This window comes from Ursus americanus, chromosome 6 (genome assembly GCF_024610735.1).
Source record: "Ursus americanus isolate L20-20 chromosome 6, mUrsAme1.1.p, whole genome shotgun sequence".
NCBI classification, from domain to species: domain Eukaryota; kingdom Metazoa; phylum Chordata; class Mammalia; order Carnivora; family Ursidae; genus Ursus; species Ursus americanus.
Genome location: NC_142132.1, coordinates 13,498,843 through 13,523,005, shown reverse-complemented (window position 1 = coordinate 13,523,005; position 24,163 = coordinate 13,498,843). Strand labels below are relative to the sequence as shown.

At 39.7% G+C, this 24,163-nt stretch overlaps 1 protein-coding gene across 1 annotated transcript in view; it reads right to left on the bottom strand.

Moving 5' to 3' along the window:
- The window catches only part of PDZD8 (PDZ domain containing 8), an 83,202-nt gene extending 59,389 nt beyond the window's left edge, over positions 1-23,813 (bottom strand). The window contains exon 1 of the mRNA XM_045803234.2: positions 22,685-23,813. Within this exon, the coding sequence (XP_045659190.2) occupies positions 22,685-23,556 (872 nt within the window). The 5' untranslated portion in view covers positions 23,557-23,813. The remainder of the gene's footprint in view (positions 1-22,684) is intronic.
- Positions 23,814-24,163: the final 350 nt, after the last annotated feature.

Below are 24,163 nucleotides of genomic sequence, written 5' to 3'. Positions count from 1 at the left end.
AACTCCGTTTAAAAATAACACACTAAACAGTGGGATAAAGCTATTTGTTCACCAAGCTAATAAATAAAATCCATACATTCACATTCTCTCAGGCCCCTTGGTTTTCAAAATTTTTAAGTCCAAGGCTTTAAGTATCCCCAAACCCATAAAGAAATCTAAACAATACAGCAGTTAACCCCTTCCTTTTACCTTCCCATCCTACATTATCCTTCTTCAGAATTCATGAACCTTTTCTTCTGTTAACCTATCAACTTAAAAATGTCACTCTTTTCTCATTCGAGTTCCCTGAACAAGCTACTTGTACTTCCTCCTGCAGAAGCCTTAAAAAGCCAACCCAGAAAGATCAACTTCTGAAATGACAGCATGAAGAGCTCCGCTGATCCCCTCTGCAATAAAACTGGTGGGAATTATTAAAATAAAAACAAAACCAGAAAGAAAACACGTAAAGCCTATGAAATGTCCCTAAGGATAAAGAGCAAATGAAGGAAAATTTTTTTTAAATTATTAGTTTTTTTTATTTTCTCTTCTTTATGATTTTTTCTTTTATTTTTTAAATGATTTTTTATTATGTTAGTCACCATACAGTACATCCCCGGTTTCCAATGTAAAGCTCGATGATTCATTAGTTGCGTATAACACCCAGTGCACCATGCAATACGTGCCCTCCTTACTACCCATCACCGGTCTATCCCATTCCCCCACCCCCCTCCCCTCTGAGGCCCTCAGTTTGTTTCTCATAGTCCATAGTCTCTCATGTTTCATTCCCCCTTCTGATTACCCCCCCTTTCTTTACCCCTTTCTTCCCCTACCTATCATCCTATTTCTTATGTTCCATAGATGAGAGAAATCATATGATATTTGACTTTCTCTGCTTGACTTATTTCACTTAGCATTATCTCCTCCAGTGCCGTCCATGTTGCAGCAAATGTTGAGAATTCGTTCTTTCTGATAGCTGAGTAATATTCCATTGTATATATGGACCACAACTTCTTAATCCAGTCATCTGTTGAAGGGCATCTCGGCTCCTTCCACGATTTAGCTATTGTGGACAATGCTGCTATGAACATTGGGGTGCATATGGCCCTTCTCTTCACTATGTCTGTATCTTTGGGGTAAACACCCAGTAGTGCAATGGCTGGGTCATAGGGTAGCTCAATTTTTAACTTTTTAAGGGACCTCCACACTGTTTTCCAGAGTGGCCGTACCAACTTGCATTCCCACCAACAATGTAGGAGGGATCCCCTTTCTCCACATCCTCTCCAACAATTGTTGTTTCTTGCCTTGTCAATTTTTGCCATTCTAACTGGCGTAAGGTGGTATCTCAGTGTGGTTTTGATTTGAATTTCCCTGATGGCTAATGATTTTGAACATTTTTTCATGTGTCTGTTAGCCATTTGTATGTCTTCATTGGAAAAGTGTCTGTTCATATCTTCTGCCCATTTTTTGATTTATTTGTTTCTCGTGTATTGAGTTTGAGAAGTTCTTTGTAGATCTTGGATACCAGGCTTAATGAAGGAACTTCTATTCAAGAAAATCTACAAAAATTTGGTAAGAAAGGTGTGAGTCTCTGGTGCCTAAACCAAAACCACTTCCTCCCACAAGCTCAGCAAGGAAGAGATTCCACACTCGACTGCTGCAGCCAAGAATACAAGCGGTCTCACCTCCAGCTCCCAGTCAAAGGGAGTCACAGTACTGAGACTTCCTCAGAGGAGCAGGACAGCAGTGTTTCTCATCCAGCCTTCTGCTACCTAGTACTGAGGCTAAATTCCAGGCAGGCACAGTCAAGAGATGGGCGCTCCCTTCCTTGACCCTGCCCCCATCTGTGGAATGGAGATTTCACATTGGGCACAGTGCCCTGGTCATCTTTGCTCTGGCTCAGGACACAACGGTTATATGCCAAGAGAGGCAAGCCTGAAGTACCTCAGGCTGCAGCCACCCTCTCCCCCACCTTGCACCCAGCTTCTAGAGTGGGGGTGTCACTCACAGAGAAGTCTGCCATTGTTCCACGCCCAGCTCCAGAGCCCTGGCTCAAAATTTTTGCTAAGGCGGCTGGAAAGGGAAAGACATGCCATGAAAAAAGCTCCTGATCTCTTCCCAAAGGAACTAACTTCATTTACCATAGAATATGGAGCTCAAACCTAAGTGTGCTCTTAAGAACAATGGAGGTTGTGACGTCAGGCAACTGGAAGGAGATTCTTGGATTTAATGAAGATACAGCCTATAATAAAGGCTGCCTAGTTTACAAGAAATAAGAGAGCTGGGTGATCTCTCCTGGGGTCAGAACAAATATCAAACACAGACCTCAGAAATGATTCCTTCAAAGCCACAATTTGACTGGATTAGATGGTAGAACAATACATGCCCCAGGGTACTGGTGAAAACAATAGGCACAATGGGGGTAGAGGGTAGACTTCCTAAAACAACCCAGGCAATCACTAAAAAACAAATAAACCCTGGGAAGGGTGACCAGTGCTCAAAGTTGCTACAATATTATCTAAAATATATGATTTCCAACAAAAATTATGAAGCATGCAAAGAATCAGGAAAGCAGAATTCTTTCTGACCCATAAAACAGAAAGCAGGCAACACAAACTGCCAGCGAGAATGACCAGGTGTTGGAGTTAACAGAAAAGGACTTTAAAATAGCCATTACAAATATGTTCACAAAAAATTTTAATAGCACAATTAAAGAGGTAAAGGGAGGTATTATGCCAATGTCACATCAAATAGAGAATATCAATAAAAATATAGGAATTATGTAGATTTAAAAAAATGTAGGAATTCCAGAGCTGAAAACAAGTAACTGAAATACATTCACCAAAAGGGCTCTCAACCATAAATACGAACTGGCAGAAGGAGTGAAATTGAAGATAGAGCAACAGAGGTTATGTAAGCCAAAGAACAAAGAGAAAAAATAAAGAAAAATGAACAAAGCCTTAGAGAAATGTGGGAGATCATTAAGTACACCAACACACACACAATGGGAGTGCCAAAGGGAGGGAAAGAGAGGAGAGGGGGAGAGGGAGGGGACAGGAAAAAATAGTGAAAGAAGTAATAGAGGCAGGCAGTAAGCTCTAAAGCCACAATCATATGATTCCATTCATATGAAAATCCGGAATAGAGAAATCTACAGAAAGTACATTAGTACTTAGGGTTGGGGTACCAAGAGGGTTAGGAGGAGGACAGCTGAAGGGTAGGGGGTTTTCTTTTTCGAGGTGATAAAACAGCTCTAAGAGGGACGGTGGTGATGGTTGTATGTATCTGTCAATATACTAAAAATCATTAAATTGTAAGCTTTAAATAGGTGAATTTTATGGAATATGAATTATACCTGAATAAAACTGTTAAAAAAGTCCCAACCCAGTTACCCAGAAAGAATTTCTCTTATTGTTGCTTTGATATGTAAATGCTTGCTTAGAATTATCTGATTAAATAAGAAACAAAAGCATAAATGACAGCTCCGTTAAAATAACTTATAGCCCCTTTCAAGGCTTATGAAAAACAAAGATTTATTAAACAGTTACCATACCAGCTACTGACTAAACGCCTCATTTGCTCACTTAATCCTTACCATCACCCCAAAACTGGGCATTAGCAGGTCTAAGCAGGTCTTAGAGGTCTCACAAATACTATACACTGAAGCCAAAACTGAAACTTATATTAGTCTGCAAACTTATATTAGGGCTGCTGAAACAGAATATCACAAAATGTGTGGCTTAAAAAACAGAAATTTATTTTCTCACAGTTCTGGAGGCTGGAAGTCAAGATTAAGGTACCAAGAGGTTTGATTTCTGGTGAGGCCTCTCTCCTTGGCTTGCAGACAGGCACCTTCTTCCTGTGTCCTCTCATGGCTTTTTCTCTCTGCACATACACTCCCGATGTTTCTTCCTCTTCTTATAAAGGACACTGGTCCTACTGGATTAAGGCTCCATCCTTATGGCCTCACTTAACCTAATTACCTCATGAAAGGCCCTACCTCAAACACCATTACGCTGAGGGTTAGGGCTTCAACATACAAATCTGGGGGAACACAATTCAGTTGACAACAGAACTCAAATGTAACTCCAGAGCCTGGTCTATAGTCCCTGAGGCTGATTTGATTGCCACCCAGTTTTCTGCAGGAATAATGCACTAAACCTGGACTGAAGGTACCCAGCAAAGACACTCATGGTTTCACATATATTATTGTTCTTGATCCATAAAGTAACATGGTGAAACACAGGTGCAAATCATTTTTTCATTTCACACAGAAACAAGTTCAGAAGAAAACAAACAGACTGCTGGAGACTGCATCCTTTATTAAAAAGTTGCATGAAGGGGCGCCTGGGTGGCACAGTCGTTAAGCGTCTGCCTTCGGCTCAGGGTGTGATCCCGGCGTTCTGGGATTGAGCCCTGCATCAGGCTCCTCCGCTGGAAGCCTGCTTCTTCCTCTCCCACTCCCCCTGCTTGTGTTCCCTCTCTCGCTGGCTATCTCTCTCTGTCAAATAAATAAATAAAATCTTTAAAAAAAAGTTACATGAAAATAAATGCCAGCAAAATGAGAGCATAAAGCAAGAAATAAGAAAGTGATCCAGAAAACAGTGGATCCAAGTCCAGGAAAACAATGATATCCTACACCCAAAAGACAGGTAAGTGACAAGCCAAGAGAAGCCTGGTATGGAACAGGTGAAGAAGGCTCCAAGAAGATCTCTAGGAAATAAGGGGAACTGACAAGATAGGCAGAAGGAATGAGAAGGGAGAGGTTAATTTTTCATTTAAATCTTGAAAATTTGGTAAAGGCAATTAGGTAAAAAAGAATTCAAATTTGATTATAGGGATATACTGCTTTGAATGGCACAAAGATTTTGAAATTGGAATACAGTGAAGGAAACTTAAATCTGGGTATTAGGTAGCTCTACAATAAGGAAAAATCATACAGACATAGTAACAATGTAAATACATAGACCAAAGAAGACAACTCTGAACAGAACATAAATGTTATCAATTATATATAAATAAGCATGTAGTTCAATTTATGAATTGAAAACAATGATCATAACTAGATTAGGAGCGGCACCTGAGTGGCTCAGTCAGTTAAATGTCTGCCTTCAGCTCACATCATAATCCCAGAGTCCTGGGATTGAGCCCCACCTCGCACTCCCCGCTCAACGAGGAGGCTGTTTCTCCTTCTCCCTCTCACTGCAGCTCCCCCTACTTGTGCTATGTCAAACAAATAAATAAAATCTTTAAAAAACCAAAACAACTAGATTAGAAGGCAGAGGGAAGGTGAGAGAGGGCATCACCTAACTAAATCCTTACCTACCTCAGAAAGAAGTTAATCAATAGACAATGTCTGAAATTGTTAAATCAAGAACCTCCATATAACATTGTTGAGCAATACAGAGGTAACACCATAATCAATTAGCAAAGTTAACTTTACCGAGTATTTACTATATACAAAGTATTACATTTATTAATTTTTAAACAATTCTATGAGATGAGCACCATAATTCCCCCATTTTGTAGATGAGGAAATGGAGACCCAGTAGTTAAACAGCTTGCTCAAGGTTATACACCTAGTAAGCAGTGTAGCCAAAATAAGAATCTAAGCAGTCAGGCTCCCAAATCTGTGTTCTTAATCAGTACCTCTTAAAAGCTGTTAAAAACGGAAAGTTACAAATGGTTGCTTCTGAAAAGTCTGACTTAGGTGAGGAAAGTAGAGGATTTTGGGAAGTGACTGCTGACTTTCATTTAAGTCCTTCTGTTATATTTGATTTTTTATTTGATTTTTAAATTATGTACATTAACTAAAATGAAAGACAATACCAAATGCTGGAGAAGATGTGAAACTGCTAGTGTAGACTATTAGAACTACTTTGAAAACTGTGGCAATATTTACTAAACCTGAAAAGATACATAACCTGTGACCCAGCAAACCTACTCCTAGATATATCCAACAGAAATGCCCACAAATGTATAAGAATATTCTTAACAGTGCTATCCAACGGTTCATCAACAACAGAAGGGATAAACTGAGGTACACAGTGGAATACTCCACAGCAAACACAATGAACTATATCCATACACAATGACATGGATTAATTTCACAAAGGTACTGCTGAGCTACATGAAGAATCTAGAAAAACAATGAGTGCATACAGTACGGCTCAATTTATATAAAGTTCAAAAACAGATAAAATAATAAAAACCAACCCCAAAGCAATGGCGATAGAAGCCAAGATAGTAGCTACTCTTAGGCAGAGCAGGGAGGGTAGTGAATGGATGGCATATGAAGGACTTCTTGACCACTGGTAATATTCTATTTGCTTGCTCTGAACGCTCTTCTGTTCACTTTGTAAATATGCACTGAACTGAATTTTATAATTAGTGCACATTTTAAGGGGTGAGTTGTATTTCTGTAAAAGTTTAAAAGAAATACCATGTTTAATTTAAAAATGTACATTACTTTGGTAACATTTTAAAAATATACAGTATTTAAATTTTACACCTACGAGAGAAGCCAAGCCTTCTTCTCGTATGTGGATCTGAATCTTTTTTAATGTCTAAAATAGGTTTTTTCTCTAAGATGTTTCTTCAAGAATGCTCTATAAGCACCCTGAATGCCAGCTGGTGACATCTCCATCACATGGCAGCAGTAAAACTGTTTGCAAACACTGTGATCTTTAGAGAAAGAGGGTTTACTACAAACCCAATATAAAAATAGTCTGAGGTCTAAATCTACTCTTGACTTCAGCATGGGCTTGTGTGTCTTTGCCAAAGTAATAAATCTGCTCAAGTTTTCAGCTCAATAAAAGGGAAACCTTACTAACAATTAGAGCAAGTAAAAAAAAAAAAAAAAAAAGGCACAGCTGTTTCACTGCACTGCATACCTTTATCTCCAGGAATACTCAGGCAGAAGTTGGATGAGACTTTGTCAAGGAGGGAGGGTGTCTTGAAAACAACACAGAAGTTAGAATCATGCAATCCCAACTCCTAGGGATTTGTTTCAAAATGATCAGGGGAGGGGAGTGTGGGGAGACAGAGATGGTCAAAAGTGGCCATAAGTTAACGACTGTCTGCTATGGATTATGGGGGTTTACTGAACTCTTAACTTCTGAGTAAGTTTGAAATTTTCCATAACGAAGAATTAGAAGAGGTTTTTCTGCATACTAAAACTTCAGTTCTCTCTTCGTATCTCCTTTCTCTTCTATACTTTCTTTAGCAACATCACTTGCTCTCACTGTTTCCGCAAGTTATATATATTGATGCCCAAAAGTAAATTAGACACCTTTTCTTCAAACTTGCTCCTCTTCTATTTTCTTACTGGCACTGTGGATTTCATAGACACTCGGGAACCTGCAGTTATATTTTACTCTCCCTTCTCACAGCTAATCAGTTCCACCTCTGTTCCCCTCTACTGCACTACTACGATGTTTCTTCCACTATTGCTTTTTGTTGCCCACTGGCCTGGCTCAGCATTTCACTGGTTACTTAGAAGGCTGCGATTTCTGAAATTAGGCTTCCTCTTCTTAAAAAAGAGTATTTTTAAAATCCAAAACAAAAGCCTGCTGTTTCTTTAAATAAAAAGCTACCTCATAGGACTGTTACAAAGACTTAGGGAGTTCATACATGTGAAACACCTAGCGGAGTTCCTGCCTGGCAAGTAATGGACACATAAATTCTGGTTTTCTTCAAAGTCTTATTAAACTGGCTTCTCCTTTGCCTCACTGAATCCCTATAACCATATAATGTCCTGATTCAGTTCCTTTGCTATTTTTCCCACCAACACTATACTTCTATCCCATCTCCCTGTGTCTAAAGATAAACTATCCTTTAACTGGTCAGCTCAAATGTCATCTCATCCCTTTCCACAAATGTGCTTACTTGAGAACAGAGAGACCAAAGTTAGGTATTCGGAGACTATAGTCTTCGTTCGGGCTCAGGAATACAAACAACACTATATCCTGCCTAAGGAAGAGAGTAGAACAAGCAGTTCTCAAGAGGCAGTTGGGAGTTCTGTGTGGTTTTTGCCTTTCAGTCTGACAGTCTTGGCTTTCTCATATTAGGAACTAAAAAATCTAAGTGTGCTCCGAATTCTCCTAAACCAAATACCTAAACTAGATAAAGCAGGGGTGATTATTTTCAAAATGTTTCTTCATTTATCATTTTTCAGAGGTATCTTAGTATTCCTTTAAATAATGAGTTCCCCTGCTGCATTTAAGTATGATTACAGAACCTCAATTGGCCATAACTTTTCTGGAGCACATTATTATACAAAGTATGGAACACTAACAGAAAACTACATACAAGCTAGAGAGAAAACAAAGTATGAGTGGTTCAAAATCTCTTAATTTTCTATATTAGTAAACCATGAAACTAAGTTGCAAATTTTCAATTTTACTTAAACAATTTGATATTACATTAAAAAGACAATTCATGCACCAAACTCCTCCATGTTTACCAAGATTAGTACTGCTATATTATTTCTCCTGAGAGACTGTTCGCCTGCTAACCGCTGTGATCCCATAACTAGTCCCCCATGGTAAGCTCCTTCCACCATTCAAATTCTACTTCAAAGTCACCTCCTCTCTGTAAACTGTCCCCTCCACCTAGTATCACTTCCTCACCTGTTTTCTATAAGCACTTACACACACTTCTATTATGCACTAATCACCCTGTTTACCTGTCGATTTCTCTCTAGCTCTCCCTCACACCGCCCCCTCCTCCCAACTAAATCGTGAGTTGCCTCAAGAAAAGAAACATACATGATAGCTGTTGGAGAGTAGTTGGTAAGAGCGACTCTGGAGCTTGAACAGCTTGGCTTGGAATCCTGTTCTGCCACTTCCTAGCAACATAACCTTGGGTATACTCTGACTTTAAGCCTCAGTTTCCTCATATGAAAAAGGAGGATAATAATTACACCCAGCTGAGAGAGCTGTTTTAAGGATTATGTGAAATAATAAAAAGCATTTAGCATCCCTTACTCCTCAGCTTCTTTTTGACAAGGCAGTTTAAGGCAGTGTTCAGCACATAGGTTTTAGAGTCAGTGCTTGGTTTTGAATTTTGGTTCTTACATCTGCTAGCTTTAAGACCTCGGACAAGCGATTTCAACTTTGAGAGCCTCAGTTTCTTCATCTGTAAAAGTAAGATAGTAATTATTATCTATCTTACAGGGTTATTGTAAGGATTAGATGAGAAGGTTCACATAAAGCATTAGGCACAGGGAGGTGCTCTAGAAATATTTCCCATCAAACTTCCTATTTATCTATTTTAAGTTTGGTCTCCTAGAGACACCACAGAGCAAACTCCTTCCCTTCTACAAAGAACCATTTCAGGAGATGGCCTTCACCAAGTATGATGTTCAAGGTCATAGCTGTTGGCCTTCCTTGGATTTTAGATTCCACATGGCCATGATTTCAGTCATCATACTAGTTGATTTTTTAAAAATTGTGTTCTTTCTGAGGATATCAACTTGCAAGTGCAGGGAAACTAATAATGGCCAGTATGCCTCCCTACCTTAGGTGTTACTTTTCTACCTCTGCAACATTAAGCTTTTTAACTAAAGCATATATTAAAGCTGAATATAGTGACACTGACTTATGGAAACCTATGGAGAATTGTTCTATTTATGGAATTCCTGGGTGTGTACCATGCTGACAGAGTCTATACTTGGGAAAGCAATTTTAATTCCTGTACTTGTAAGGAGAAAAAAGTACCCATGAATAGTTATGAAACTAATAAGAATAAGGACAAAAAACATGGTTACAGAAACTTCTCCCCGAGCATCCACCTACCCTCTACTTAATATGAAACAGTCACTTTTATCCAAGCTCCTAATTCTGCATAGAAGAATCAAGATCTAAAATGCTTCACAATATTCTGATGTGGCTTTATATACACACTGAACAAAAGAGTGATAACAGAGGTTGCAGGTCCCTCATAATGGAACTCACCTTTGAGTTCAATGTTAACTGATATCCTATGCACCGGAGAGATACAGTATCAAATGAGATGAGCCACTCAGGCAACCAAAGTAATCCTTTTGACCATGTCTGATAAATCTCCTATCTTTTTATGTTCATCACAACTCACATGGGAGGGTCCCTTACCACAGCCTATGATCAATAAAATTGAAATTCTCAGCTTTCACAAAGCTGGGGAAGAAAAGGCAGAACCATGAGAACTGTCCTCAAATCCAAACTCCTACTCCTCTCTACCAGCTGCCCCAACAGACAACTTTGAATAAAAGAATACAAAAATCACTACTTTATTGATTTCTAGCACATCTGTGAAGGATATAATACTTTCATTTACATCCTTGATTCTCATGGCTCATAACAATGTGTAGCATTGTAAGTCTTATTTACATATGAAGAAACTAAGGATGAGGAAGTTCAAGTGGCTTTCATAATCAGAACTGCCACGGATCCACTCAAACCTGTGCTCCATACAACACCAAGATGTAAATACTACAAATCAATTGAAAATAATGTATGTATGTAATGCTCATTAAAGCTGATTCAGAAAGGAGGCAACAGGGGTACCTCCTTCCCATATGGTAAAAATAAATGAGATTAGATAAGCAGTTCTCAAATATTTTGTTCAAAGGACCCCTACACATTTTAAAAAATTAAGGAATCCAAAGACTAATTGTTTATGTGGTTTATACACACATTTACCACATTACAGATTAAAAATAACACTTTTAGGGGCACCTAGGTGGCTCAGGTGGTGACCATGATCCTGGTCCTGGGATCAAGTCCCCCCCACCCCAGCTTCCTGCTCACCAGGGAGTCTGCTTCTTCCTCTCCCTCTGCCTCCCCTCCCTTGTGCATGCTCTCTCAAATAAATAAATAGAATCTTTAAAAAATAACACTTTTATTTTTATTTAAAGATTCTATTTATTTATTCGACAGAGAGAGAGAGAAAGAGGGAGCGCCCGTGCGCGTGCACAAGCAGGGGAGGGGCAGGCAGAAGGAGAGGGAGAAGCAGGCTCCCTGCAGAGCAGGGAGCCAGACGCAGGGCTGGATCCCAGGACCCCGGGATCATGACCTGAGCTGAAGGCAGACGCTTAACCAACTGAGCCACCCAGGTGCCCCCCAAAAAAACACTATTTTAAATACAAGAATACATATTCCATTTGCTGTCTGGGTGATGATGTCATCATATATTACATAACTCCTGGAAAACACCATTGTACTCTTGTGAAAGAATGACACTGAAAAAGGCAAGTAGCATTTTTCTATTATTATGAGAATGGTTTTGACATGGCAGACCCCTACTGCAAGGTTCTTGGAGATCCAAAGTGGTCCCTAAGCCACACTCTGAACACCACTTAAGTTAGAAGGTTAACAGCTATCATGGCAATTCTTAAATTCTAACCCACTATTTTACTTTAAGTACATTGTTTCTCAGTACTAGACTAAAAAAAAAAAAAATCTCGAAGGAAGGGCTGTTTTATTTATTCCCTCTTACCACTAATTCTCTTTACAGAGTATAGTGCCCTGGACAAAGATGGTACCTAACACTTACGGAGTAAACTGACTCTCTTCTGAAGTCTAGTGGATGGGGAAAGAGAAAACATATTAAAGCAAAATTATCACTTCCCTACTATGGTGAAGACATAAACAATGAAGTATATAATACAGATGTCTGATATTAAGCCAGTCAGATGTATCAAATAGACAAAAACTCCATTCAAGACATGAAGGAACAGCAAAAGATCTGAACAAGAGAAATGAGGAGAAAAGGTAATACTTTAAGGTTATGTAAGTGCCCAGCTTTCTCCTAATTTTTTCTCTATCCAAATAAAAGTAGCAAAGCATATTCTGGAACAGAAATGGCTTTAATATTATCTGTATCTCTGCTTCTCTTACCTAAAGTTGGAACTTATTAAATTTTTACTTAAGTATTTTTAAGATGATTTGTACTTGCATATTTGAGAGAAATCCCTACATAAGACCTCTGCAGAAATAACAGGTAAGTGAATAATAATGCCACCTCATAATTACAAAATCCCTTTTTCTAAGAAATTTTAAAAGTCTAATTTTTATTTCATTCAGTCTTAAAAATAACAAGTTGCATGATTTGCCTAAAAATACACTAAATCAACAAATCGATAATTCCAGAAGTAAAAGAGAAATTCCTGGTCATCTAATCCTATTGTTTCAAGACAAAGAGGCTGAGTTACTTTCAAGTGAAACCATTAAAAGCATAGAGTATCCCCAAGGCTCCAACAATTATTACCACAGAGTCTGGTCTAATAAATGCTTGTTGCCTGGCATGATTCTCGGAATAACAAGTCCAAATCCTCAATCTATAGCACTAAAAAATCCAAACATTTTGAATAATTTAATCAAATATTTTAAATAAACAATTTGCTAAAAATTGGCCTGTAATTTAGACAAATTATATTCATGGACTTTATTACAGACTAAGACTGTCGTGAATTTTCCCCTTAAACTTGACTAATTTCAAAATGCCTGAACTAAATACAATCTGTACTATATGCCACTCCAGTAATTAGTAAATGAAGGACACTTAGTTTGCTACAAACATTTAAATTCTTCCCATGTCAGAAGTTGGCGCTTTAGTCCTGTTTAAAACCCAGAGTTAAATACTGAGAACTAATGACCTTTCCAAATATTAAAACAGACCAGACATCACCTGTCCTAAATCTTACAGAATATTATACTTATAGTAAGAACAAAATGAGGTTTTCAGTGCATTATAAAAATGATTACCATATAGTGAAATTAGCTATAATAGAATGGCTCTTACTTCAGCCAGAGCAAGTTTCACAGAACTAAAAGCTCTGAATTATTTACTTGCTTGACCAAATAACTAAGGTAGCAAGACTGTGTAGTCAGCAACCACAATCATCCTTAGTAATGAGTAGGAGTATAATCAAGTATATATGAAAGACTATTGTGTGAAAAGGACAGTAAGCATATAACACAAACACCAGATGCACTATTTAGTAGATATTGATGTCTGCACGAAATGGCTGTATCTAAGAACAGAACACAGTTATTTTTTAAAATACAGATTTTTGTAGCCAGCTACTAAACAGAAATATGTCCTCATTATTATTATTTAAGGTTTTAAAGCAAAAAACAATAGTCACTTTTAACTGCAGACTATACAGGTAGGATATGGGAGTTGATCCTACAAGAAACAACATTTCCAAACATACTGAGGACACAAATATGTGTTTAACTGGTAATGTACCTTACCGCTGAACCAAGTATGCATACAGATACTTAGTACAAAGGAAAAAGCCCAACCAAAACATTTTTACTGTGCTAATCATAGTATTCTTGTTTGTTTTTTAAGTAGACTTCACGCCCATTGTAGAGCCCAATACCGGGCTTGGACTCAGGACCCTGAGATCAAGACCTGAGCTGAGATCAAGAGTCAGATGCTCAACCAACAGAGCCACCCAGCCGCCCCCCTAGTATTCTTGTTTTTAGGTACATACCAACAAGAACTAATCATGCTGGGCAGTGGGACATTTTCTAGCTCTTTTCTCAAAGCTATGCAAACCAAAGCACAGACATCTCAGTACTCTACCCACCATATCATCACCTCCATTTTCCCAACAATACATGAAGAATTCATGGGCATAAATACCCAATGTGCTGATTAGAGAAGAAAGAAATACATGTACTAAAGCATTCTGCTGGTTTCATGAAAACTGGTGATTATGTAGCAGACCAGTGAAAATTAGTTTTACTGTTATTCTACATCAGTCCAAGGAAAGGATCATCTACAGTTTCTCTATACTGACCTTTCCTAAGAACATGAAATTAAAAGCCACAGCCTCTGGAGTGTCAGAGAAGGCTGCAAACACATTCGTGTTTTGTTTTTGTGGAAATGAGAGGAGAGCTGGTGCCCCTAAGGTGGCCAACAGACCTTAACTCAGCATTGTGAACTGCTGGAGACTTAAAATCAGCATAATTTGTGTGTGTGTGTGTGTGTGTGTGTGTGTGTGTATAAAGAAAGGGATGAGGCACTCCTCTTCAACAGTGATTTTACAATCAGAATTAGGTTACGTATCAGCAGCCTGTGTTTATAATAACGACCTTCCATCATTTAAAGAAAAGGTTAAAATATGTTCTGTACCTCTGTTTATGAAATTCAAATAGAGAGCTCATTAGACGGAATTCAAAATTCCAGCACTTCAGTTACATAGCTGAGTTCACTTTGTGAAAATATATCAAGCATACACTTAGGATTTGGGCAGTTTCTATGTACACAGGCACAGACACACATATACACACACACGCACACATATATATGTCAATAAAAAGTTTATACAAAAAAATAGTTCTGGCATTTAAAGGGCTAACGTGCTTTTTCATATAGGATAGTCAAAAGATGGTATTTCAGCAGGGACATGAAAATGATGGTGTGAGCTCTTTGGCTATCTGTGGGAAAAACATTCCTAAAGAAAAACTAGGAAAGCCCTTGTGATGGCCATACGCATGGAGTGTGAGAACAGCCAGGAGGCTGGAACAGACTAAGCGAAAGGAAGAGTTATAGAAGATAAGGTCAAAGCTGGAGATGCGGCCAGGTGTGAAAAAAAGTGGTGAATGAGTTCGACCCATACAAACTGCCAGGAGGGATATCTGTATTACTCTCAGAAACCAATCTGCAGGGTCACATTTATAATATACTCCCCCATTTTACTGTTAAGGAAAGAGGGAGAGATGATGGGAGAAGGAGGAGGAGAGGAAGAGAGAGGAACCTCCTCAGCAGGCAAGAGGCCTGAGTATGTGTCTGAGCAGAGAGAGGTGTACACGCCAAACTTAGCATGGACTATATTGGGGGATGAAATTAAAAGGGAGAGAAGTACATTTTCAACTTCTTTATGTTCCTAAATACTATCTGAGCATTTGCAAAAACTATAGCAAACAAAACCCAAAAAAACAGCCTGAAGAAACACTGGAAGAAAAAAACCTAATATCTACAAAGATATAGGTAGAAGGATGTTTATGGTATCATTATTTATAGTAGTTAGAAAAATGAAAGAATCAATAAGGAATTGGTTCACTTACAGTACTTCTGAAAAATGTAATTCTAAGAACCTGTTAAAACAAATGAAGTAGGTATATTTAGAAAAGCCAAGATAAAGTTAAAAAAAAAAAGGGCAAGATGCTAAGAATGGGATGATCCTGTTTTTATTAATAAAAAATTAGAATATATTTAAGAAAAAGTATAGAAGAATAGTCCCTGAATTTAACCATTTTAAGATATTACAGTAGGTTTTTCACTTTGATATCTCATATTTTCTATGTGAATTTTTACAATGAGCTTATCATTCCTTTAAAAGGGTAAACAAATTTAATGTGTCACCTAGCAAATGTCTGACATATCTTGAGTAAAATGTCTGACAGATGTAGGATATTCAATAAATGTGTATATTCAATTAGTTACTAAAGGGAAGATATGTTTATTCAGTGGATATCATATATGTGACATTTAATACCTCCAATTAGATGGATATGATTTCCATTTCCATTTTACAGATACGGAAACTGAGACTAGGGAAGATAAGGCCTCTTGTTCAAGGGCTCTTGCTTGGGAGAGTGCTAAAGTCTACCCCAAAGCTCTACTGACTAGAATAGACAATTTAAATACTCCTCTATAGCCTCAACCCAAAAGAATAAGATAATTCCAATAGGAGTGACAGTCTCTTTAGCACCTGCAGTTCCACTCATCTGAAATAATTAACACGTACTCCATTTTCTCTGGTATAAGTACACTAAGTATGTAGTTTTATGCAAGTCTAAGCAATTTGGCAAGAAACATTTTCGAACTAAACTTCTGTAAAACTTGTACTAATAACTAGGTAGTTGCTTTACGACTTTCAGTGAGGTATGATGTGCTCTGATGCCATGCCAAGTGTCGGGAGGTCCTATGACTCTAGAAATGGAACAAAGGGATTTAATAGCACTTGTTTCCTGGTGACACTGTTCTGAGAAAATAGAGAATTTGATAGGAAGAAATGTCAGGTCAATATTTAACTTCTAAACATGATATTGAGTGGAAGGAACTCTAACTTTACATGTCAAATATTCTTACTGAACAACTGATTCAAAAAGCCTCAGACTGCTATAGAGAATCTTACTAAGGGGGGGGGGGAGAGACTGGTTAGTCTTCCTTAGAGATTTTTTGGAATGCCTGAGCCATATGAGTCCTGTATAGCTTCTAAGAAGGCCAACAAAATTATTAAAGTGCTTAATATTTAACCATGTTAGTTTTATGGCAACAAAGTTGTATCCTTCTGTCTGTGCTTATTACTCAACCTGGAGTCTAAGCACCCTAGACAGGTTTTGAGGGGACTATAAATTTCATGAAATTACATGAAATTTTGTTTATGCATTTTTCTGCAGAGAGCCACAGTTCTCATTAGCTTTCCAAAATCCAAAAAGATAAAACCCTCAAAAAACAGGCTTAAAAGTACCTTTCAACATATATGTACATCTGCTCTTTTTTTTGTAGGCATTTAAGCATAGTTTTTATCTTGTTTTTTTTTAGGGTTTTTTTGTTTAAACGTTTAGAGCAAAATTTTTTTTACAAAGGGCCAGGTAGTAAGTATTTTAGAATCTGTGGGTGCGTATGATCTGTCTCATATTCTTCTTCTTTGAGCAACTTTAAATGTAAAGTTTAAAAATGTAAAAATCATTCTTAACTGAAGGGACTAACACCAGCTTGTTTTAAAGTAACAGTTGGTTTACCTCTACAGAAATAACACAGCATGAGCTTTGGGAGCCCAGACTCTTTTTTTGAGAAAGTCACTAATCCCGTCTAAGTCTCAAGTTGCCACATCTGTAAAAATGAGATACTAAACTCTCTCACACAGTAGTTTTAACTATTGAGGCAGCAGGTGTACAGAACTGCCCACACAGTCCCTGGCATACAGTTAGCAAACTGATTTTATTATCCTTGCCTGTGCCTCATATGATAAATCATTAGTGATATTTATAAATATTAAGTGTTTGATCAGCAGGTATGCTCCTCCCATACAATCTACTTTATAATGATCTGCTTTGGCTATTTCTAGGAACTAACTGGGGTTTTCCTGGACAGCCAGCAGACATGCACGTTACTCATGAGAATCTAACAGTCTCTTCGTAATTACTCCTCTCCCTTCAATGTGTGAATCCAATTTCTAGAACAAAGATTTAATTTATCAATATGTTATTTTCCATCTAAGTATTAGAAATGCCCAAATCACAGTAATTCAAAAAAGCTTAAGAAAATCCAGCCTGAAAGAAGTAAAACCAGCATTAATGGGAGCACACTTAGGTGTACCAAGGACCTAAGGTCACAAAATACTATACAACATAGTCATCAGCAGAGATACTGATATCTCCTCTTCCTGTTCCTCACAAAACGGAAGGTCTCAAATATATCCAAGTTCCATTATAATGAGCTTCAATTGTTCTGTTTTCTCCAGAAAGACTAACCAGCTTAAGAGCATGAACTATACTACAACCATTTTTATCCTTCACCATACCTACCATAACACTAGGTATGCTAGTCTTCAGGAAACAGTTATTAACAGAAAATAAGTATTTTAAAAATGATTTTATTTATCTAAGACAATGATCTTTCAATTCTGTTTATATAGATATTCATTTGAGCAGCAGGAAAATCAAAGCACAAGAGGTAAAAAAAATTAGCTACTACTACTACTCCAGAACAGCTACAGTGATACAACAGTGTCCTTGTCTGTACTCTCCCAAAGTATCAAAGGTTATGTTTCCTACTAACATTAGTAAGTAAAACTATGATTCCTACAATCACTAAGGATTTTGGAAACTACTGTAAAATATTTTTCAGCCTAAGACACTTTTTTAAAGTTGTCCATATAAAGTGTATGAAAAGTAAGTGAATAAACACAGTACTTGACACTTGGAAATGATTTTGTCAGCTTTCAGTATATTTACTTTGAAAGTTTTAAAGACATGATTACTCAAACCATCTTTACAGGGTGCCTGGGTGGTGTGGTTGGTTAAGTGTCTGACTCTTGGTTTCAGCTCAGGTCCCGATCTCAGGGTCATGAGATCAAGTGTTGGGTTGGGCTCGCACTCAGCGTGGAGTGTGCTTGAGATTCTCTCTCCCTCTCCCTCTGCCCCTCCCACTCGTGTGCTTACACTCTCTCTAAAATAAATAAATCTTTAAAAAAAAACTTTACCTCAAATAATCAGTAAAATGAAAAAGCTATAAGTAATGGTAAGAATAAATGTTTTTCCTTCCTCATCTCAGAAGACAAAAACAAACAAACAAACAAAAACAATTCAATTACAAACCACATTACAGAGCATGAGGCTTTCCAGACCAAGCCTAATTTAGTTCTCTTAAATTAATGGTATACTTAGAGAAGATATAGGTAAATAAAAAACGCTAAAAAGCTCTACCTAACTAAATACAGCTCAGTCCTTGCTTTTGGTGGGACAGTGGTCTTCCTTGATCCTCTAGTCGGTAGGAGTACTTGAAAAATTTCCAAAAATGTATAGCACAATGCTTTTTAGGAGTAAAGGAACAGAACAGTTATGACAAAAACAGCCATGTTCACAGGATATTACATGAACCTGAAGAGTGAAGTTTTTCCCAGATATTTGTTTCACATGCATTCATCAAATTCAAATATCAACAAGTAGATGTCTCCTTATTTGTAGATCAGAGAAGTATGCGCTTACATAGTTAATGACCCACTTCACACTAAAGCAAAAATCCACCACACTCAAGTGAAAAACAGCCACTAGGTACTTACTATCACTGTACTGAGAATGGAAAATGTTTCAAGGGATTTTTTAAAAATTCAACATTATACCGAAGTCTTTTATAAAATAAAACTGCTCAATGAAAGTCTCTTGAAAGATAATAATATTTAAAGAAGGCTAATACTTACCGGCCTTTACTATTCAGCTATTTATTCTTCCCATTTTCACTGATTAGCAACAGTGTTACTCCCTATTTAGGAAGGATCTCAAATTCACGCTAGGCCAGACAACTACCATTAGCAAGTAGGTGGGGACTATAAACTATGCCTAAGAACTTCCTGCAGCTGCTACCAGACCTCTCTCTCCATCCTGTTATCGCTATAAGGAATGCAGGCCTGGTGCAACAAGATCTTCCAACGTCTCCTAAGAGAAGGCAGAAATCCAAATCATGCAAAATCTTCCCTTTTTAAATACTGGCAATTAAGAAACAACAACAACAAAAATACCGTGAGGCCGAATAAAAAGTACCTGCAAACTGAATTTGGCCTTCCAGTATGCAACCAATGCTAAAACACAGCAATAACAGTCTAGAAAGAGAAGCATCAAGAATCTCAAGTATCCGACTCCTAAATTCTAAACTCCCCCGGACTATAACTTAGATTTCACGAGGAAGATGGATTCTCCATGTAGTCACAAATATTAGTGGCAATCTTTCTTTCCTGAAGACTAATTTTTGGGTTAATTAAAAACAACAACAACAACTTGGTACCCCCCCAATACTAGGACTTTAATTTACTATTTTAAAGTATATACTTTAGGGAAAAAATTCAAAACAACATTTAAGGGAGATGAACTTAGAATTACATTAGTAAAACTAAATTATAATATGTAGAAAATGTGTACGTATTATAACTCATTTTTAAAAAATATTATAAAGTTTACAAACTACGTTATTTGGGTAAAATGAGATGTTAATCATCACAATCCTTAGAAAGCAACCACTTGAACTCCTTTGAATCTCTAGATGAGACGTTAGGAACTGGCATTCCTCACAGGCTACCTTCACTTCAGCAACACGAAATGGAAAAACAAATAAAGGGTGGGGAGAAGTGACAACAATGCTAATTGGCAAGGTATTTCTGTTATATAATAATTAAAGTGCCAAAGGATCCTAAGACTCAATACAATTTTCTTTACTGCTTTAGCTCTAAGTAGATTAGATGGCTAAAAAGGATAAACTAGCAGACCTTCTATTTGGAAACAAAATCTGCTGGATTAAAAAAGAAATACTATGTGGGGCAGCAACCAAAGATTTAACCTTTAAAGGATCTGCTCTCAAAATTTCCAATTTAAGAAAAAAAATCTTCAGTTACACTCTTCTCAGAGTTCTCAGTTGATCTGCAAAGGTGCCTCCATATATATGTTACATTGATATCATACTTTAAAAAACAAAAAACAAAACCTTAAGAACAAGATGACAGAGTTGAAGGAAAAAAGGTAGCTCTGGCTTTATCAGGGCTGGATTTCACTACAGAACAGCTGTGTGACTTTAAGTTATTTAACTACTCTGAGCACTACTCCTTCATCTATATAAAAGGGTAAACAATAGCTACTTTAATTCTCATTATGAGAATTGTGATACATCTTAAATGTACTTTAACTCATTCTCTTAACCGAAATCTGAATTCGCTCCACAATATCAGTAGCTTAAAATACTTCTGGCAGAACAGCTACATAGACAAGAGAACTCAACACTTCCTGGAGCAGCCCATTTCATCCTCACACGTCTATTATTTTCTTTTACTTAACTAAAATCAGCTGCCACTACTTCAACCCTCCATCAATCAATCACATTCTAGTTAAATCATATTAAGTACTGCTAATTGAGTTCTCATTAAACTTTAGGCTCCACATGGTTGAGGCTGTTCAGTACTGAAGCCCCAACACTTAAACTATAATAAGCACATAGCAGGTGTACAACAAACATTTGCAGATTAAGTGATAAGCTGTTAGTATTTACTGATTTACCACCGAAACGCCCTCTAATATAAAGAGCACAAACCTGTATATTTCTGGAGGTGACCGTTTAATGTGTAAAGTTTAAAACTGGAACCAGACACCTGCTACGTTTTTTTAAAAAAAATCCCTTCAGATATAGCAAATGAAAGCAATTTTGTTGTACTTTAAATGGTGATGCTATTCAAAGATACAGATGATAAAGTTCCTTCAAAGCAATAAAACCTACTAATGTCTCCATAACTGCTATTCATAATTTCCTTCCAATTTAACTGAATTCCAAGTCTACATTAAAAAAAAACAAAACAAAAAACACAAAAAACCCCTCAAAATGATATGCAACCTCACGGCCACTGGCTATTCTGCAAATAACCCCCAAATAATACCTTAGTCAAATTTTATTACCTGAAAGTTACCAAGAAAACAGCAGCATACCAAAATCTGTTAACTTTTTTCCATTACTTTCTTAGCAACACACTGCTATAAACAAACATCTCACTGGTTAAATAACAGAACTCATTTATAATTTAGTCACTTACATTCCAAAGCTTAAAGAGTAGTTTTCATAAAGTATCTTCTACTTCACAGAATGGGAAATCAAACACAGTGAACAACCAGTTCACCACTCTCTGCAAATCTATGGAAATATATCCATTATAAAATAAATTTCTCCTGCCATTCAACAGTTTTAAGCTGTCACTCTATGCTATTAGCCTAAACAAAACATTATTAGTAAGGCATATCTGCCACATACACAAGTCAATAATCCATCACAAACCCAAACAAAATATCCCTGGATTACCTGGGTCACTGTTGCTTGACACTTTGGTAGAAAATCAGCGGTCTAGAAATATGCAACTAGAGGGCACTAGGTAAGGCAAATACCAGACTGACACAGTTTTATAAGGAAGGACAAAATCCAAGAGTCAAACATTTTAATGAACAGAAATTTAGAGGACAAAAAGTGACATAAAAAATTCAGCTGATTTCGAAGAAACAGCCATCTATGACCCTTTCCACTTCCAACAAGTCAGACGAAAGTAGATGAAGCCTCTATCCCTACAAAACTTCCTTTCCCCTTCCACTTCTTCTATGATATTAAAAAAAAAACACCAAAAACAAAAAACCCTTGCCCATTAATCAAAACAGCATACTATGTAAAATTAAGCTACATACAGAAGAGCTTTAAAAAGTTAAAATCACTATCATTAAAATTCCATCTGCAGGGCGATCTCAGGTACTGTGTGAGAAACTTGCAGCCAGCGTTGACACATTAGGAGCAGAATCTAGGTCTGTGCTACAGAACCTCAATGGGGAAGATGACGTTAACACAAAATCTACAGAGAACTACAATATGTATAGGCTCCCAACTGGTTTTCCATTTGCTGTGGGAAAGTATTCCTTTAGAACAGATACTACTACATGTCTGCCCTGAAAGTTGCCAAAGCGCCACCGCAAAACTGGCCTGCAGTTGCAAAATACAACAGCCTCGGGCTATCCGCACACTTCTTTCTCACGCCTGTACTTTGGGTCCAGGAACAATTTCTCAATGTGGTCAAGGTGATGCTGCAAAACCGCCCTCAATGCCGCAACCACAAACAGGAACAGTTTCTCACCAGTCCCCAAGCCGACTCCTGGGCATTAGGGGTCCTGCCCTTCCATTTTCAACATGCGGCTCCTACCCACGCTGACAGCACCCTGAGTGCACACAAACACGCGAGAAGGCTTCTGGCTCATACTGATGCCCTCTGGAAGCAAAGAATGTGTGCACTACTCGCCTTCCTCCAGGGTCCTGTCCGGCCAGGGTTGGGGAGATGCCCGGAAAAGCAGGGGCTGGGGATAGCCTCTGCCCTTCCCATTCCAAGCAGGCAGCCGCATCGCGCCCAGGCCCGGATTCCCGGCAGCTAGGCCCCCGCGCCTGCGGGGTATCTTTTCCCCACCTCCCTCCCTCTCACCTGATCTTGTAACTCGGGAGAGTGTGCTTGCGCTTAATGATTTTCTTGAGCTGGTTGACGATGATGGAGGTGAGCTGGGGCATAGGCCGCCCTTCAAACTGGGAGCGCACCTCAAAGTCGATCAGCGGGTCCTCCACGAAGGAGAAGAACCAGTGGGTGAAGGGCACGCGAGTGAAGACGAAGCGCAGCCTCCCCACCACTCGGGACAGCTTGACGAACAGGTAGGCGGACTTGCCGAAGACCAAGTCCACGTCGATGGCCAGGTGGAAGCCCCCGTTGTACTCCACCTCCGCCTCGAAGGCCAGCTCCTCGGGGGAGGTGGCGGGCAGCGTCTCCCCCTCGGGGCCGTCCGACTCTCCGCTGGCCGAGGGCACCACCGGCCGGAGGAGCCGGATGGTCTTGATGAAGGGCACGGTCTCGCCCAGGAACACGTCCCGCAGGCTCAGCCCCTCCAGCAGGCGTCCGGCCGTCTTGGTCTGCAGCAGCTCCTCGAACTCCACCTTGATCTTCTTGGTGACCCAGCGGCGAGCCAGCGCGGTGTCCCGCAGCTCCCGGAACAGGAACAGGATGGTGGCGTTGAGGAAGTAGCAGGTCTCCCGCTGCGGCGGGGCGGGGGTCTCAGGGGCCGGGGCCGGGGTCGCGCCGCCCTCGGGGGGCCCGCTGGAGGGCTCCTCAGTCCCGCCGCCGCCATAAAGGTACTCTCTCAGGGCCAGGCCCGGCACCGGCTTGATGTAGCGGAAGCCGTCGCCCTCGCGGGCCGCCTCGTCCGGCGGCGGCTCGGGCTGTTTGCGGTACAGCAGCAAGAACTGGGTGAGGAGCGTGAGGAAGGAGCCCAGCACGGCCGACGCCAGAATCATGAGCAGGAGCCCCATCCCGGCACCGCCTCCGCCCGAGCCGCCCGGGCCCCTGCTCCCGCGCCCACAGCGCCGCTCTCTTCACGTCGCCGCCCCCGCTGCCTCCATCTTGAGGACATCGGGCGGCGGGGTTGGGGCGAGCGGCTCCCTGGGCCTCGTCCGGCGGCTCCGGCAGGCGCGGTGCGGCGCCTGAGCCTGCAGCGGCCCGCGACTCCTCAGACGCTCCCGGAGGCAGCTGCTGTGGCGGCGGCGGCGGGGCGGAGGGGGCGGAACGACACTCCCTCCGGCCTGTGCTCATTGGACGAAAGCCGCGTGACGTCAGGGGCGTGCTCGCTCCCGGCGGTGTCGCCTGGCACCCGGCGCCGGGGCGCGCGTACGCGGGTCCTTCTTCACCTCCCGGGCGCCCTTCCAGCCCCGCCCCCCACGCCAGCATTCCATTTCCCCGCGGTCCACGTGGCTGTCACTTCTGGAGCCGCGGAGGGGATTCGGGGAGATAACTGGGGCCACTGTTGGAGGATAAGGAGGCCAGGCGTAGATGGCTTGGCGCGTTCTTGATCCCGGTCCTCCCGTTACCTTCTGATGCGCCCATCCCCACCCCGCTTTGGCCGCGGTCGGTGCTTGTTAC